The sequence below is a fragment of the Corythoichthys intestinalis genome, chromosome 7 (assembly GCF_030265065.1).
Source record: "Corythoichthys intestinalis isolate RoL2023-P3 chromosome 7, ASM3026506v1, whole genome shotgun sequence".
Classification (NCBI taxonomy): Eukaryota; Metazoa; Chordata; class Actinopteri; order Syngnathiformes; family Syngnathidae; genus Corythoichthys; species Corythoichthys intestinalis.
Window position 1 is genome coordinate 6,219,537 of NC_080401.1, and position 19,294 is coordinate 6,238,830.

The 19,294-nt window shown below is 42.6% G+C and overlaps 1 protein-coding gene across 1 annotated transcript in view; it reads right to left on the bottom strand.

Annotated features, from left to right (window-relative positions):
- The window catches only part of phactr1 (phosphatase and actin regulator 1), a 60,813-nt gene that overhangs the window by 25,232 nt on the left and 16,287 nt on the right, over window positions 1-19,294 (bottom strand). Inside the window, exons 2-6 of the mRNA XM_057841231.1 lie at window positions 12,022-12,186; window positions 11,376-11,456; window positions 5,978-6,100; window positions 5,365-5,568; window positions 5,028-5,295 (exon numbers count right to left, since the gene is read on the bottom strand). Coding sequence (XP_057697214.1) covers window positions 5,028-5,295; window positions 5,365-5,568; window positions 5,978-6,100; window positions 11,376-11,456; window positions 12,022-12,186 — 841 coding nt within the window. The remainder of the gene's footprint in view (window positions 1-5,027; window positions 5,296-5,364; window positions 5,569-5,977; window positions 6,101-11,375; window positions 11,457-12,021; window positions 12,187-19,294) is intronic.

The following is a 19,294-nucleotide window of genomic DNA, read 5'->3' on the forward strand; positions in this document are numbered from 1 at the left end:
TGACTGTTTGTATTACTCTAACACACCCGATATAAAATAAATAGCATTGATATCATAGTTTAAGGAAAACAAGCAGAATATATTTGACATAGGGCATAAGAGATACATGACACCTTCTAAACACGGAAGCCTAACGCGTGCGTCATGCAGCTGACTGAGCAAGACTGACGCTGACAAGGCAAGACTTCTACAAGCCCACGTCTGCACCACCAACTCCCGCGATCAGTTCTTCCGGACAGTCCAGAACAAATGGCGGGACATCTTGTCTTGACAAGGAAGATCTGATAAGAAGGAACCCGTGACCAAGAAGTGAACACTCAGCACTCACGTGGCACTGAGGTGGCAAAATCCACAACCCTCATTGCCCTGACAACAGTAACTCCCAAATCCTCCTGTCCAATTCACAAACAGATTATATTCCTAAACAATGCCCAAACACACCCTTCTTCCTTCCCACAGCCCGCCCAGCAAGAGCCTTCAAAAAGACTGAATGTTTAACTAATCGTAATTGTTCTCAGGAATCTTTTGTTGACTTGTGATATGGTGACCCTGGAATCAGTCTGCCTCCTCGCCTGGGTCTGTTTTGCCTTGCCGTTTGATCGCTGTCGACCTGAATAAATTGTCAACTTGTGTTTCGAAGCCTTTTTCCAGCTTTCAAAATGGAGTCACTACAAGGGGTTAAGACTAAGGGGAACGCGCGGAGTTTGGCCTTTTGGCCAGGTTGCCGGACTTTCGCCGGCCTGTGTTGTTGGAGCTGCGCCAAAGCAGGTCTGGCAGTTCGGCTATCTGGCTAAAAGGTCAGATTTCTTCACCATGCATCAAGCCATCCATTTCTCTTCAGTCCCCCTTCTCTTGAGTCACAGATATGTAGCTCCAAATCTCAGCTGACTTTGGTCAAGATAATAGTATGCCCTAAACTAGTTGCTAGGAATCGCGACTGACAAACCGCGTATATTTTGAGGAAAAATACTGCATGTGTACCAACTTATCATTTCTGTTGTAAGTTTTTTTTTTTTTTTTTAAGATTAAACATTGTATCGGTTTTAAGATTAAATATTGTATCGGTTGTAACTTTTGCCATTTTTGGTATATTCAACACTAAAGATGGCTACTTATGATTTTTTTTGTTTGTTTGATCTCCTCCGTGAGTCATCACCTTATCGTGGTGGAGGGGTTTGCGTGTCCCAATGATCCTAGGAGCTATTTTGTCTGGGGCTTTAAGCCCCTGGCAGGGTCACCCATGGCAAACAGGTCCTAGGTGAGGGGCCAGACTAAGCATGGCTCAAACTGACCCCTTATGATGAGAAAAAGAAATGAACTCCAGTTTCCCTTGCCCGGACGCGGGTTACCGGGGCCCCCCTCTGGAGCCAGGCCTGGAGGTGGGGCTCGAAGGCAAGCGTCTGGTGGCCGGGCCTGTCCCCATGGGGCCCGGCCGGGCACAGCCCGAAAAGGCAACATGGGTTCCCCTTCCCATGGGCTCACCACCTGTGGGAGGGGCCGAAGGGGTCGGGTGCGTAGAGAGTTGGGCGGCAGCCAAAGGCGGGGGCCTTGGCGGTCCAACCCCCAGCTGCAGAAGCTAACTCTTGGGACATGGAATGTCACCTCTCTGGCAGGGAAGGAGCCTGAGCTGGTGGGTAAGGCAGAGAAGTTCCGACTAGATATAGTCGGACTCTCCTCCACACACAGCTTGGGTTCTGGTACCAATCCTCTCGAGAGGGGTTGGACTCTCTTCCATTCTGGAGTTGCCCACGGTGAGAGGCGCCGAGCAGGTGTGGGCATACTTATTGCCCCCCGGCTTGGTGCCTGTACGTTGGGGTTTACCCCCGTGGACGAGAGGGTAGCCTCCCTCCGCCTTCGGGTGGGGGGACGGGTTCTGACTGTTGTTTGCGCTAATGCACCGAACAGCAGCTCAGAATACCCACCCTTTTTGGAGTCCTTGGAGGGTGTGCTGGAGAGCGCCCCCTCTGGGGACTCCCTCGTTCTACTGGGGGACTTCAACGCTCACGTGGGCAATGACAGTGAGACCTGGAGGGGCGTGATTGGGAGGAACAGCCCCCCCGATCAGAACCCGAGTGGTGTTCTGTTATTGGACTTCTGTGCTCGTCACGGTTTGTCCATAACGAACACCATGTTCAAACATAGGGGTGTCCACATGTGCACTTGGCACCAGGACACCCTAGGCCGCAGTTCAATGATCGACTTTGTAATCGTGTCATTGGACTTGCGGCCACATGTTTTGGACACTCGGGTGAAGAGAGGGGCGGAGCTGTCAACTGATCACCACCTGGTGGTGTGTTGGCTCCGATGGTGGGGGAAGTTGCTGGCCAGACCTGGCAGGCCCAAACGTATTGTGAGGGTCTGCTGGGAACGTCTGGCAGAATCCCCTGTCAGAAAGAGTTTCAACACCCACCTCCGGCAGAACTTCTCCCTTGTCCCGGGGGAGGTGAGGGACATTGAGTCCGAGTGGGCCATGTTCCGCACCTCCATTGTTGAGGCGGCCGATCGGAGCTGTGGCCGTAAGGTGGTTGGTGCCTCTGTTGGCGGCAATCCCCGAACCCGCTGGTGGACACCAGTGGTAAGGGATGCCGTCAAGCTGAAGAAGGAGGCCTATCAGGCCTTTTTGGCCTGTGGGACTCCGGAGGCAGCCGACAGGTACCGGCTGGCCAAGCGGACTGCGGCTTCGGCGGTCGCCGAGGCAAAAACTCGGACATGGGAGGAGTTCGGCGAGGCCATGGAAAACGACTTCCGGACAGCTTCGAGGAAATTCTGGTCCACCATCCGGCGTCTGAGGAGAGGAAAGCAGTGCACCATTAACACTGTGTATAGTGAAGATGGTGTACTGCTGACCTCGACTCGGGACGTCGTGAGTAGGTGGGGAGAATACTTCGAAGCCCTCCTCAATTCCACCGACACGGCTTCCTTTGAGGGAGCAGAGTCTGGGGACTCTGAGGTGGGCTCTTCGATCTCTGGGGTTGAAGTCACTGAGGCGGTTGGTAAGCTCCTCGGTGGCAAGGCCCCAGGGGTAGATGAGATCCGCCCGGAGTTCCTAAAGGCTCTGGATGTTGTGGGGCTGTCATGGCTGACACGCCTCTACAACATTGCGTGGACATCGGGGACAGTGCCTCTGGATTGGCAGACCGGGGTGGTGGTCCCCCTTTTTAAAAAGGGGGACCGGAGGGTGTGTTCCAATTATAGAGGGATCACACTCCTCAGCCTCCCCGGTAAAGTCTATTCAGAGGTGCTGGAGAGGAGGGTCCGTCGGGAAGTCGAATCTCGGATTCAGGAGGAGCAGTGTGGTTTTCGTCCCGGTCGTGGAACAGTGGACCAGCTCTACACCCTCGGCAGGGTCCTCGAGGGGTGCATGGGAGTTCGCCCAACCAGTCCACATGTGTTTTGTGGATCTGGAGAAGGCGTTCGACCGTGTGCCTAGGGGAGTCCTGTGGAGGGTGCTCCGGGAGTACGGGGTACCGAGCCCCCTGGTAAGGGCTGTTCGAATTCGTTCCCAGTGAGGATTGGACTCCGCCAAGGCTGCCCTTTGTCACCGATTCTGTTCATAATTTTTATGGACAGAATTTCTAGGCGCAGCCGAAGCGTTGAGGGTGTCCGGTTTGGTGGCCTCAGCATTGCATCTCTGCTTTTTGCAGATGATGTGGTGCTGTTGGCTTCATCAAGCCGTGACCTCCAACTCTCACTGGGGCGGTTCGCGGCCGAGTGTGAAGCGGTTGGGATGAAGATCAGCACCTCCAAATCCGAGACCATGGTCCTCAGCCGGAAAAAGGTGGAGTGCCCTCTCCGGGTCGGGGATGAGATCCTGCCCCAAGTGGAGGAGTTCAAGTATCTTGGGGTCTTGTTCACGAGTGAGGGTAGGAGGGAGCGGGAGATTGACAGGCGGATCGGTGCAGCGTCTGCAGTGATGCGGACTCTGCACCGGTCCGTTGTGGTGAAGAAGGAGCTGAGCCAAAAGGCGAAGCTCTCGATTTACCGGTCGATCTACGTTCCTACCCTCACCTATGGCCACGAGCTGTGGGTCGTAACCGAAAGAACAAGATCCCGGATACAAGCGGCCGAAATGAGTTTCCTCCGCAGGGTGTCCGGGCTCTCCCTTAGAGATAGGGTGAGAAGCTCGGTCATCCGGGAGGGGCTTGGTGTCGAGCCGCTACTCCTCCGCGTTGAGTGGAGCCAGTTGAGGTGGCTCGGGCATTTGGTTCGGATGCCTCCTGGACGCCTCCCTGGAGAGGTGTTCCGGGCATGTCCCACCGGTAGGAGGCCCCGGGGTCGACCCAGGACACGCTGGAGAGACTATGTCGCTCGGCTGGCCTGGGAACGCCTTGGAATCCCGCCGGAGGAGCTGGCTGAAGTGGCTGGGGAGAGGGAAGTCTGGGCTTCCCTGCTAAAGCTGCTGCCCCCGTGACCCGACCCCGGACTAAGCGGAAGATAATGGATGGATGGATGGATGGATGGATGGATGTTTGAATGATGGGTCCATGAGAGCCACGAAAAAAATATTGATTTCTGAAAAAATGTGACATAAACAAAATTTGAAAATAGGTTCCACCAAGGAGCAAAGATTTTTTTTTTCATGATTACATGAATATGTTGGTAGCTACCGATGGAACACTGTTAATGGAATAGTAATTATTGAAATTGTAATATCAATCATTTGCTTTTTCTATAATAACATCCTAAAATGTATCATAAATGTGATACTAGCGCTGACATTTGCATTTAAATCATTTTGATTACATGCTGTATGAATTTTCAATTCACTTCAGACAGCTGAAACCTATTCCTTTCTCAACCGCTTTGTGTAGATAGTTGTCACAAACCTTTGCAAAGTACAAAAAAACAATCTTTGGTACCGTTAAAAATGTGCAAAAGTGGAATTTAATCCAAACCATTACTTGTAATTATATGCACAAGAGCCTCTGCTGTTGAAACAGCAGTGGTTGGACAATTAGGAATCCTTAATATCCCAGCTGAATTGTCATCATGCATAAAAGTCTGTGCAGTCTCTTTTTGATTCTCACCTCTCAAACCTCTGCATGGTAAGGGCCAGGGTCTTATTGAGCTCCTCAATGATTCGGCTGGGTGGGTGAAGAGGAACGGGAAGTGTCCCGTACTGTAGTGAATGCCCACCCACTGGAGCATGGCTTGAAGGGGCAGAGCACTTCTGGAAGGCGAGCAGAGGCGGCAAGGGTTCCATGCTCCCTGCAGGTACGGAAATCATGAGCTTCTTTGGAGGTAGAGGAGGAGATAACTTCACTGACATGCACGGCAACTTTACCAGGGTGCCATCTGTAAAGTGACAAAAATAGTAGTAAAGATTAAGGTCATTTAGCAATCATATAAAATAGTCCACTGTACCTGTACTGTGATTTGGCATCCTGGTAATGGGTTTGGGTGGAAGGGCCGGAGGTTGTTTTTGTAACGTATGAGGTGTGTGCAGTGTTGATTCAGTATCATCCCCTGGATACACAGAAGGCTTTTTTGGAGAGGGAGCTTGGTTTAACTTTTGGATAAGTTCCTGTTGACCTGTAGAATCGGCATGGATCTCAAACGCCAGTGAATCTGAGAGGATAAAGCAAGGGAATTCAAACAAAGTCCTAGTTAGCATTGCTTGTTTTAAAAGTCCTTTAAAGTAATTTTAATTATTTGATTCTAAACAAATGAAATATGTTTGAAGATAAGTGCTGAAACCATGTGCTTGGACTGAGAACAATTTAGTGCTCCATGGGTGAGATATACCGTACAGCTAATCAAAACATAAGTACACAAAATTGTTCCAGTAAACTGCATATTATTGAGAAACAGACTTTTTCAGAGGGGCTAAGAATAGTATCAACTAAAATGGTGACCGTAAAAGTCTCCAACCTCTAAGTGCACAACATGTGGTACTAAAAAAAGTGGTACTGAAAATAAATTGATTCATAAGACCGAGCAAATGAGGCATCAATGCTACAGTTGTTCTGGTGCGTACCTTCATTTGCAGCCGCTCCTTCCATTGGCTCAGTACCTTCAGATTGTGACAAGTTACACCCGGGCTCCGGAGAACGGCCATTTTCTAGCTTCTCCTCCTCCCGTACAGATGATGATGAACTGTCTACACAAGCACAGCACAAGAGCATGACATGATTATGTGGGACAGCGATTCAGATGTAATTTTTGGACTATAAACCGCTACTTTTTTCCCTTATGTTGAGATCCTGTGGCTTATAGTCCAGTGCGGCGTATTTCTTGATTTATTTGGGCTAATAGGTAATACTTTATTTGATAGCGGCGTCGTAAGACCGTCATAATTAGGACACTTTCATGGGCATTAATGAATGCTTATGACAGATGTAATTAAGTGTCATCTGGCATTCCATTTATGTCCAGCTCTGATCTTTAAAATCCATTCAAAAGTGAGATAATTTGCCATATCACACTAAATGACATCTGTCATAAGTAGGGTTGTCCCAATCTGATCACGTGATCGGAAATCGGGCCATTCGTGCCTTTTTACACAGGATCGGAATTGGGTAAAAAAAGGACTGTGTTTTTAACTTATATTTGGCGGAAAACACAGACAAGACTTGAAAAAGCAGTTTCTGCTCTTGCACTCCTCTTTAAAAGAAGCTGCTGTATTTTAAGCCAAAACAACCGTTGTGTTTATTAGAACAATATGTCTATATGCTGCAATAGCAGATTCATGGTGCATTAAGCCCGAACTATTTTGAATTTGTCCGTTTTACCCTGAAAACCCCCGTTTACAGACGTCGCGCAACCGCTTTTGTTTCAACCTAGCCATAAAAAGAAGCTAAGTAATTATATTTATTATTCAAAATGTCTGTCATTTTTAGCTTTGAATCATTAATTGATGTCTAATAGTTCGTTTAAAAAAAAAACACAACTTAAAAAAATTATTTACTCGCATATTTTAAACATATTACGTCACAATGAAAAAACTGGCGTCTGTAAAAAACGTCTCAGATATCGACCTCATTACTATCACTTAATTGTTTTTTTTTTTTCGTTACTGTCGCATTTTCCCCAATATTTGAGATGATAAATAATCGATCCAAAACAAAGAATTAAAAAAAAAAAAAATGTTTAAAAGGGTAAATATATGAAAATGAAAATCTCGATTACTCCTTGACATCTGCGATTTCTGCATTGCGACCCTTGTTATATTACCATGTTTCACCCATAAAATTCCGAAAAAATCCAGCTGTGGCCATTCAGATCTGTGTCTTGACACTCGATGATACATGCTATATGGAGTTTTTGGATCGAAACAAGGTAAGTACGCGACAATATCTCGTTAAAATTATGGCGTCTTTAATTCTGCTCTCGAGTGCTCTCGTCTCAAGTTAGGGTTTTGCTGTTTAAAAAAATGTTGTTTTTTAAATCCCCTCCTGTTCAAAATTTTTCTTCCCCCAGAAAATTGAGATTTTAAGCTTTCCAATGATATATCACACGTGCAAGTCAGAGAATTTTGAAATTTGGACAAATTGGGGGTCTCATAGCGGAACTTTAAGTCACCTGAGTGTTTTCCGCCATATATATTTTTTCATCCATGCTGGCAAGGAGAGTGTGTTAAGTCCTGGTTGTCAGGTGAAACTTAATTTCTTGACTATAATGTCCAAATTAGGGAAGGTTGAGGGAAGAGACGAGCACGAACTCGCCTGCCCACTTGGTGCCCCCCATTATGGTCATTTTCAGGCATTTTTGGATGAAAATACACCTTCGAAGCACCAGGCTCTGTGTCTCCCAAGACACATTACTTTCAGCTACGGTCAGTCAGAAGATTGGTGTCAAATCCTGGTTCTCTGCTGAAACGCAACTTGGGCTTTTAGCCCAAAATGTGGCTCTTTGATGCTGAGTGACTGACGCAAACCCAGTGGGGTGCTCAGCGCAGCGCAATTGTGCCTTATCATTTATTGAGGTGAAACAATTTCGCCGTTTTACCCTGGAAACTCCCGTTTACAGACGTCGCGCAATCACTTTTGTTTCAACCCAGCCATAAAACGAAGGTAAATAATTGTAGTTATTATTCAAAATGTCTGTCATTTTCAGCTTGTAATCATTAATTGATGTCTAATATTTCGTTTAAGAAAAAAATACTTTTAAAAAAATTATTCACTCTTGTATTTTAAACTTTTAAACAAATTACATCACGATGAAAAAAATGGTGTCTGTAAAAAAGTCACGGAGCTCTACCTCATAACTATCGCTTAATTGTATTTTTTTTGTTACGGTCACATTTTCTTTGATAGGTTAGATGATAAATAATTGATCCCAACAAAGAAAAATTGGAAAAAAAAGTTTAAAAGCGTAAATATATGAAAAAGAAAATCTCAACCACTCCTTGATGTCTGCAATTTCTGCATTGCGACCCTTGTTATATTACCATGTTTCACCCATAAAATCTCCCAAAAATCCAGCTGTGGCCATTCACAGCTATGTCTTGACACTCAGTGATACATACGAGATGGAGTTTTTGGATCGAAACAGGGTAAGTACGCGATAATATCTCGTTAAAGTCATGGCGTCTGTAATTCTGCTCTTGCGTGCTCTCACCTCCAGATAGGGTTTTGCTGTTTAAAAAAGATTTTTTTTTAAAAATGCCCTCCTGTCCAATTTTTTTCTTCCCCCAGAAAATTGAGATTTTAAGCTTTCCAGTGATGTATCACACATGCATATCGGATAATTTTGAAATTTTGGAACTTCAAGTCACCTGAATGTTTTCCGCCATATACATCTATCAGGCATGAAAATGGGTCAGGGGTTAAAAAGGTGAGAAGGGTGTGGAGGAAATATGTTCTGGTAAACTGTACAACTAGGGCTGTCCCAAATGACTAATTTTCTCCCGATTAGTCAGCCGACTATTTTTTACAATTAGTCGACTAATCTAATTTTTTTCCCCTTTGATGACGCTTATTAATTCACAAAAACATTTTGGAACATCTAAATTCTTTATTAAAGTACAATTAAACATGTAAATAACAACAATAAATCACAAATAAACAATGAGGTCAAATGTTTATAGCATTAACTACTGCAAAAGAATGGAATGTAAACAGATTCAGATCAATGACTTCTCCTTTCCAACATGATTCAAAACAATTCTTAAAAAAAATATCTAGCATTAATATTATAGTATACTACTATCTATAATAGTAGTATAATAATTAGGGCTGTCAAAATTATCGCGTTAACGGGCGTTAATTAATTTTTTAAATTAATCACGTTAAAATATTTGACGCAATTAACGCACGTTTGCCCCGCTCAGACAGATTTAAATGTCAGTACAGTGAAAGGCCAACTTGTTAATTGTGTCTTATGGCGTTTTTTCGCCCTCTGCTGGCGCTTGGGTGTGACTTGCAAATGTTATCTGGCGTAATGTCGCCCTCTGCTGGCGATTCGGTGCAGCTGATTATTTGGGTTTCGGCGCGCTTTTCTGACGTGATTATATGTCCACGCGAACTCACACTAATAGACAGTGCTATTCAGACCAGCTAACGTCTGCATCCAGTGTTCAGTGGCAGTTCTCATAGCCTCATCACACTGTTTGTGTCTAATACATGCATCGCTTGTGAGTTTTATTCCTCCTTTGTTTAAGTTCATGAGCATCATAATGTTATTGGTGATGTGTATTTGAATTTGTTCACATATATGGTGAAATGCAGTTACATTGTTAGATGCTTGTGAGCTAATTGGCTAGTGCTACTGCTCAAATGGACACGTGTGTGTACATTTAATGTTATTTTGTGATTTATGCAACTTATTGACACATTGCCTTGTTATTTTCAGTTTTACAAAAATACAAGAAACGTGCTCCTGTCAAAAAGAGATGACTTCAGCTTGATTGAAAATTTTACAAATTTTATTAAAACGAAAACATTAAGAGGGGTTTTAATATAAAATTTCTATAACTTGTACTAACATTCATCTTTTAAGAACTACAAGTCTTTCTATCCATGGATCACTTTAACAGAATGTTAATAATGTTAATGCCATCTTGTTGATTTATTGTTATAATAAAGAAATACAGTCCTTATGTACCGTATGTTGAATGTATATATCCATCTTGTCTTTATCTTTCAAATGTTCACCGGAAGTACGTTCGCTAAACCGCTAACTGTAAGCTTTACACGCAGCAAAAAAGCTCTTTTTGTCATTGCATGTGGTGTCAGCAATCAATAATTTTTTTTTTTTCTTTTTTTTTGTTTTTTTGTTTGCAAATGCTGTTAACCAGCAATTTTTAATGTTTGAAGTGTCACCTTTTAACCGCAAGTTTGCGTTTTGGAGAAGACTGCCAATGTTTTATAGGAGGCTAAAGGAGGTTGTCTTTTTTTCTCTATTAGCCTCAATGTAGCAATGCTAACGTTTGCAGTGTTTAATATAGATTTGTTTCCTTATTTTATATGTCTGAACTTTAATTCTATGGCGTGTTGATGACCAATAAACATCTGTTAAAGGAACTGGAGTCTCATGAGCCATAATGAGCCATAGGTATGAGTGTGTGCGCAAATGGTTGTTTGTCTGCTTTTGCCCTGCGATTGGCTGGCAACCAATTCAGGGTGTACCGTGCCTACTGCCCATAGTTAGCTGGGATTGGCGCCAGCACCCCTGTGACCCAGCGGCCAAACTGTCCAGCTTGCATTTGGTACTTAACGTTGATGATGATTAACATGTATGTAGCATTAATCTTGAGCTTGGTAGCTCTATGATCAAAGGCGCAAATGTGTCAATCATCATTATACTTGCATAAGTGTGCTGTGGCAAGTCATTGTGTAAGTGAGAGGCTGTTCTCAGCAGGGTGAGCGTCAAAGCGTGAGTGGATTTGAGTGGACTCAATGAAGCTTTTAATAAAGACAAGCATTTGTCTACGTTGTTCTTATTTTAAAATAATTCACATTATGAAGGCAGCATGGTGGGACAGTAACATGTTTGGAATATTTGTTCAAAAAAAAAAAAAAAAAAAAAAAAATCAGGTGACCCGGACATAAAAATATGAGATCAGGACATCTCTAGTCATTCACATTCGTTAATGCTCATGACAATGTCATGTCATAATTATGACGTTCTTATCACTGTTTTATAACGCTGCTGTCAAATAAAGTGTTGCCCGTTAATATCCTCTAGTGTAAATATCCCATAATACAGTGAGGACAGCTGCGGCTTCGTCAGGTGTGCCTTATTGTCCAAAAATTTCGGTAATGTAAGTGACAAAAATTAGACAAATCGCGTCCTTACTACACTATATCTCGTACGTCATTAACAGAGTGTTAGCAAAGTTGAAGGTGTACCCAGTCTTCTGCCCGTAGTTAGCTGAGAAAGGCTTCAGCAACCGTCATGGTGCAGTAGATGAATGTGAGGGGATCAAGACTCACCCTTCTCATAAACTTCCTTCAGCACTCCTTTCTTGATAAGCTCCTCTCTGCTTTGTCTTGTAGACATTTTTCGCTCCAGCACTGAGAAATAAAAGGGCAAAAAGCACAAGTAACACATCGTGATGTGTGTGGAACACAGGACTTTACATGTTCATTTAATTGGGTTAATTAAACAGGGATTTATTTGTGCAAATCCTGTTCTGGTAGGATCCAGAACAGGATCTGCCACTCCTTGTTTTGGCCTCCCTATTTTCTGGTACTTATATTATTTGGGCTGAACCAGTACCTTATTGACCGGCTCTGTCATAATTCAACTTGTAGACGTGGCCACAGTTGTGGAGTATTAGAGTCAACATCAATTTTTATTGGCTGTAGCAACTGGATGGTGCTGTTGTATGTATACATACATGTTGTATGTAAGATTTGTACAGTATGTGATTTTCTATTGCCATATTGCATCAAACTTAGCCTTTTTCACTTTATATAGAATTGCCCACAAAAATGATCACTATAAAAAAAAGTTCCATGATGTATATGCATTTGATGGAATATACAGAACAGGTTAAAACATTGTGCTAACTTATATGAGCTACGGTAGTGGCAAGTGATAAAATAGTGTCGCAATGAAAAAGCATTTAGTCCTCACCGGCAGAGGTCTGCTTGAACTTTTCACTCTTCTTCTTTCGCCATTTCCAGGGTTTAAATAGCCGCCCAAGATTGGCGAATTTACTTCGGCGCCGAATTGGAGGTGTGTGCGTGCCAGGTACCAGTGAATCAGAGCGCATTGCTGCTAGCCTTTCTACTTCTTCAGCTGCAATACAAAAAAGGGAAACGGTTTGGTCATTAAAAAGAAAACTTTCATAATGACACATTTTACAAAGCTTTAAGTGCCAGTGACAGGATAAAATAAGTCTTAAATACCATTACTATGTGAATTAAAATCACATTTTGAGACGATTCGACGATATACAACAATTTGGCAAGCGCAGATGGTGAGAAATTTGTCTTTTAATCAACGTTTAGCCCTGCCTGTCATTATAGCGCTCTAGCGTCCCCGACTGGGTGATGACGTCGGCAGAGTAATGATTTCAGCTGATTTTGAATTCAGCCCATTGAGGGGGAAGATTCAGAGCAGCAAAATGTAATCATTGTTTTAATCTCTCTACTCCAATATTTTTACAGGATTTTCTTTTTATCTAAGTATTTTTCCTCAATTGCTAAATAAATGGTATGGTAATGACAAATAACAGGGCAAAATTACTGCATAATGGTCAAACTGCCGACTTCTTAAACCTCCCAAACGGTATTTTACGCCACCGGAATTAGTCCAACTTTTGTCATTTCCCTGCTTCAGCTTCAGGGACAGCGTAAACAAAACAGGAGGCGTAACAGCTGGGCAACATGTTAACCCGAACCGAGCGGCTTTTCCAAGTCTTTTTCTCGCCTTTCGAAAATGAAAAATCACACAAACTACCCTGACTCATGTCACACATGGCGGCGGAGTTGATTGTACCGATCGGCCAGCCCCCGGCGGCGAGCAAGTTTTGGTTCATTGTTCTGCTGCGGCCCCGGCAGGCAGGCAGTGCTAATTGCCAGTGTTCTGCTGAGTTTTGCACCCTTATAATATTTTGCTCCCAAAGCTTTTGTGGCGGTGAATAAGCCCTCTTTTACATTCAGTTTGACTCTCATTGTCCTCCAAGGGTGCTAAATAAACAACGTACATCATAAACTTACATGTGCAACACGAAAATGAGCACAATCGCGAATGAGACGAGTGTGGGGGGCTCCCCGGGCCCAAGCCAAGGCAGGCCTTTATCGGCTGGCGACCATGGTGTGCGGTAAGCCGTTGGTCGTCGGCCGAGTGGCCTTCTCGGTGGACAAGGAACATTGTCACCCACAAAATGCAAGCCACCTCCTTAATAAAATGTTTGCCATGATCCCAGTATTTGACGTGATAAAACACATAGCTTACTCACTCATATGTCCAGTGGTTGCTCCATTGTCATACCTGTTTTGCCCATTATTTGTGGTCAACAGGATCTTTTAGAAATCCAAAAAGCCTCACAAAACTCTCCCTGGTGTCGCAACTAAAGCGTGCAGCACACTGGGCTGGCGCGACGCAAAAAATAAACTTAAACCGCAAAATCAGCTGAATCAGCAGTCCTTCTGCATACGATACTAATGGCTGTATTGTGAAGATGCTTAGTCCGCTGACGTCACATTCGCCTTCTTCCTAAATCTGAGACCGTGGCCGGAAGTCATCATTTTCGTAGCGCGGGATTAAAAAAAATTTGAAAAAAAAAAAAAAAAAAAAAAAAGTGGAATAAATATAACGATCGCTTCCACACAAATCCAAGTGGTCCATTTCATTCAGGAGCATAAAATACCGCATGTCATATGAAATTAACATGCTTTTTTTGTGTCATGAGCACTTAAAACATTTTTTTTTAAGTTTGACAATGACCATTTGGATGATCCAGAGGAGTCATGGAGGAAAGTCATGTGGTCATATGAGATCAAACTGGAACTTTTGGTCTTAATTCGACTATTTGAACACGTGTCTATCGGTTAGAATTCTGACCCTGAAAGACTTGTTAGTCCGCCTATTAAAAGTCCACCTGCACTCAATGTATTATCCCTAATCAGATGCACTTGTTTGAGTTCGATGGCAGCATAAAGACACCTGTCCACCCCATACAATCAGTAAGACTCAAACTTGTAACATGGTCAAGACCAAACAGCTGCCTAAAGACACCAGAGACAAAATTGTTCACCTCCACAAAGCTGGAAAGGGCTATGGAGCAATTGCCAAGCAGCTTGGTGAAAAAAGGTCCACTTTTGAAGCAATCATTAGAAAATGGAAGAAGCTCAACATGATGATCAGTCTCAAGTGGAGCCCAATGTAAGATATCACCTCGTAGGGTCTTAATCATCCTAAGAAAGGTGAGGAATCAGCCCAGAACTACACAACAGGAGTTGGTCTATGACCCGAAAAGAGCTGGGACCACAGTTTCCAAGTTTACTGTTGGTATTACACTAGACGTCATTGTTTAAAATCATGCATGGCACGGAAGGTTCACCTGCTTAAACCAGCACATGTCAAGGCCCGTCTTAAGTTTGCCTATGACCATTTGAATGATAGAAAGGAGTCATGGGAGCAAGTTTTGTGGTCAGATGAGAGCAAAATAGGAGTACCATTCCAAGAACACCATCCCACCTGTGAAGCATGGGGGTGGTAACATCATGCTTTGGGGGGTGTTTTTCTCCACATGGGACTGGACGACTGTACTGTATTAAGGAGAGGATGAACAGGGCTATGTATTGTAAGATTTTGGGGAATAACCTCCTTCCCTCAGTTAGAGCATTGAAAATGGGTCGTGGCTGGGTCTTTCATCATGACAATGGCCCAAAGCAGACAGCAAGAATAACCAAGGAGTGGCTTCGTAAAAAGCATTTCAAGGTTCTTTAGGGGCCTAGTCAGTCTCCAGACCTAAACCCAATAAAGAATATTTGGAGGAAGCTCAAACTCCGTGTTTCTCAGTGACAGTCCAGATTGATTGATTTAAAGAAGATCTGCGTGGAGCAGTGGTGCAAAATCCCCTCTGCAGTGTTTGCAAACCTGGTGAAAAGTTACAGGAAATGTTTGACCTCTGTAATTGTAAACAAAGGCTACCTTACCAAATAATGACATTGATTTTCTTAGGTGTTCAAATACTTATTTGCAGCAGTATAATACAAATAAATTGTTATATAAATCCTAAACTTTGATTTCTAGATTTTTTTTTTAGATTGTCTCTCAAAGTGGCTAAGCACCTACCATTAAAATTTCAAACCCGCCCATCATTTCCAAGTGGGCGCAATATCACAGGGTGTTCAAATTAGGGATGTCCCGATCCAGGTTTTTGCACTTCCGATCCGAAACCGATATTGTTTTGCACTTCCGATCCGATACCGATACTGGCCGATACCGGCCTATCTGAGCATCTGTTAAAGTTTACTGTTATTTAGCCTCCTTAGTTGTCAGACTCATGTTGAAAAGGGTTTTAGTACTCTTGATAACAACTAGCCAGCTGAATTAGGTGAGTCTGAATAACACACAACGGTTGATAACAAGAAACTGACCTGTTTAATCAGTGACAAACACAAAACATTATAAATAACAAACAGAAATGGCATAGTCAGTCAGTAAAACGTGCAAATAATATTGTAAACTGTCTTAAAAAAGCAAAACACACAAACAACCTCAGTGAAAAATCCCACAAACCTCCCAAGCTATTAGATGCTTTTAATGTTTCGTGCATTAGTTACAATAATTGTATAAAAAGCATCTCAGGTTTAAATAAACGACTATTTCAGTATCTAGTTAACATTTTAAAACAGTAAATAAAATACTCAAGTCCCCATTTTGTATCAGCAGCTTTAAACTACATTCATTTAATTTTGCGAATCAACTGTTAAAGTTGTTAAAATTGCTCCCGTTATTCCATAATTTCCCTTCTGTCTACTTTCGACATGTGAAAGTTTTAAAACTGTTTTGAAGAAAGATTCAAGTAAGACTTTGCCGATTTAGGAGTATTTTAGATAAAAGTTAATTAGGTTCGCTTGGAAGGTTCACAACAGCCTACTAGGGAAGTCTCCTGCTTTAAGATGGCGGCTGTTTACTAACGCATGTAGTTTTCCATACTTCAATGTTGCTAATGCCGTCGAGTCTGATATTTTGCATCTAGTTCTATATACATATGATATCTATTATCTATAGTAAAACAATGTGACGTAGTTTGTAGCGGCTGTCAGCAGCAGTCAGGTATTCTTGTGTTTTTTATCCAGCAGCATGAGTTGAGCTAAAGCCGTGAGTCGAGCATTGGCATTACCTGGGTGACAAGCACGGTGTTTACTCTCGGGACGCAATGCGGTCTGTTTCTCATTGCGTCCCGAAGACCGCGCTGTGTATTAGTTCCGCTTTACTTGACATATTTCAATAATCGGAATTTGGATGTGAATCGTTCTCGAATCTTCCATGGCCGAATCGCTCAAGGATGTAATGACGGCTGGGCATGTTGTACCGTGGTTCTAAGTGTTGGATGGTGCGTCTTTACTCACGAGAGATAATGGCTCGTCATCCAGAATGAATTCTTGTTATTCCCTGGGCTTTGGGACTGTCGAGTGCCAGTTTGTCACGCATAGCAAAAGTTTCTGCCAGTGTTAGTTGCGTAGGACCTTTCTTTTTGTCTTCGGTTTTCTTAACATACTCCTCATATTGTTTGTGGTGGTATTTCGCTAAATGCTTGATTAGGTTGGTTGTATTAAAACTAGGGCTGTCAAACGATTAAAATTTTTAATCGAGTTAATTACAGCTTAAAAATTAATTAATCGTAATTAATCGCAATTAATAGCAATTCAAACCATCTATAAAATATGCCATATTTTTCTGTAAATTATTGTTGGAATCGAAAGATAAGACAAGATGGATATATACATTCAACATACGGTACATAAGGACTGTATTTGTTTATTATAACAATAAATCAACAAGATGGCATTAACATTATTAACATTGTTAAAGTGATCCATGGATAGAAAGACTTGTAGTTCTTAAAAGATGAATATTAGTACAAGTTATAGAAATGTTATATTAAAACGCCTCTTAATGTTTTCGTTTTAATAAAATTTGTAAAATTTTCAATCAAAAAATAAACTAGTAGCCCTATTCTGTCCTCAATGTGTGTGAGTACACAAATTGACAGATAGCGAACATAAGTTCCAAAAAGAAATCAGACGGTGTGGCAAAGTTGCATGGGCTTTACTGAAGTCATCTCTTTTTGACAGGAGCACGTTTCTTGTATTTTTGTTAAACTGAAAATAACAAGGCAATGTGTCAATAAGTTGCATAAATCACAAAATAACATTAAATGTACACACACGTGTCCATTTGAGCAGTAGCACTAGCCAATTAGCTCACAAGCATCTAACAATGTAACTGCATTTCACCATATATGTGAACAAATTCAAATACACATCATCAATAACTATCTAATGCTCATGAATATAAACAAAGGAGGAATATAGCTCACAAGCGATGCATGTATTAGACACAAACAGTGTGATGGGGCTATGAGAACTGCCACTGAATACTGGATGCGGACGTTAGCTGGTCTGAATAGCACTGTCTATTAGTGTGAGTTCGCGTGGACATATAATCACGTCAGAAAAGCGCGCCGAAACCCAAATAATCAGCTGCACTGAATCGCCAGCAGAGGGCGACATTACGCCACATAACATATGCAAGTCGCACCCAAGCGCCAGCAGAGGGCGGAAAAACTCCATAAAACACAATTAACAAGTTGGCCTTTCACTGTACTGACATTTAAATCTGTCTGAGCGGGCCTAGTGCGTTAATTGCGTCAAATATTTTAACGTGATTAATTTTAAAAATTAATTAACGCCCGTTAACGCAATAATTTTGACAGCCCTAATATTTAAAACTTCTTACAGCTTTACCACCACGCTTGACTTTATTGTGGCATATGTTGCACTCTGCCTCTTCGTCTTCCACACAGCTGACATTTTTACCAATGTCGTGTGCTGAAAGTGTGCCGTAAAATGCGGAATTGCGGACCGGTTTTAGGGAAACAGAAGCAAAAACTGGAATGGATTATGTAAATTGGACCCGGACCGGACTTTGAAAAAAACTGGATCGAAAGTCTGGATCGAAATTTTTCCCGTGTCGGCCGATCGGATACCGATGCGCATTTTTTTGCGCATATCGGCGTCCGATCCAATCCAAATATCGGATCGGGACATCTCTAGTTCAAATACTTATTTTCCTAACCGTACATATACTGTATATTTTCATCTATGCTGGCATGGAGAGTGTGTTGAGTCCTGCTTTATTTTCTGCTTAAAACTTAATTTTTTGGCTATAATGTCCAAATTGGGGACGGTTGAGGCGGAGAGACGAGCACAAACTCGCCTGCCCACTTGGTGCCCCCCATTATGGTCATTTTCTGGCATTTTTGGATGAAAATACACCTCTAAACCACCAGGCTCTGTGTGACCCAGCTACGGTCGGTCAGAGGATCAGTGTCAAATCCTGGGTTTCTAGCAAAACGCAACTTTGGGCTTTTAGCCCAAAATGTGGCTCTTCGAGGCTGAGTGACTAACACAAACCCAGTGGGGCGCTCTACGCAGCGCAATCGTGGAATTTATTGTCATTTATTGAGCTGAAACGCACACATAAAGTGTACAACCATTCATTGAAGCTTGAATAGAAACGAAAGGAGAATGGATTTTGTGATGAAATACAGTACAGTGGTACTTCTACATTCGACGTTAATTCGTTCCAGGACCTTGTTTGTAAGTCAAAATGGTCGTATGTCGAGCAGGATTTTCCCATAAAAATACATAATAATTTCATTAATTTGTTCCACAGGCCGAAAACCTACACTAAATCCTTAATAAATACTGCTGGTACCATTACAAATGGCAATCACACACAGAAAAAAACAAATAAATTTTAAATAAAAATCGGAATAATAATAGAGTATAATAATTCCTGTAAAAATTTAACGAATAGGGTTCTAATGTGGCGGACGTGTTTTGCGTGAACGCACCGCGTGGCTGACAAGGCAGTGAGATAGAGAGTGTGGTTGAGATTTTAATTTCTGTTTTAATTTTTTGTTGTTGTTGGCGTCAACTGCGGCAGACAGTCAGCATGCTGTGTTGCACAGGTTCTGAAATAAATTATTAAAAACGTGACGAAGTTAGCGATTTCTTTGGCGATGTTACCAAATTAACAGTCGATCAGAGGAGGATCGTAGACATTCTACGGCCGTATTGTCGAGCCAGTTCATGGACGAGCACACCACACTCATATTTTTCCATCTTCATTTCAATGGTAAGTGTCACCTTTTTTCTTTTTT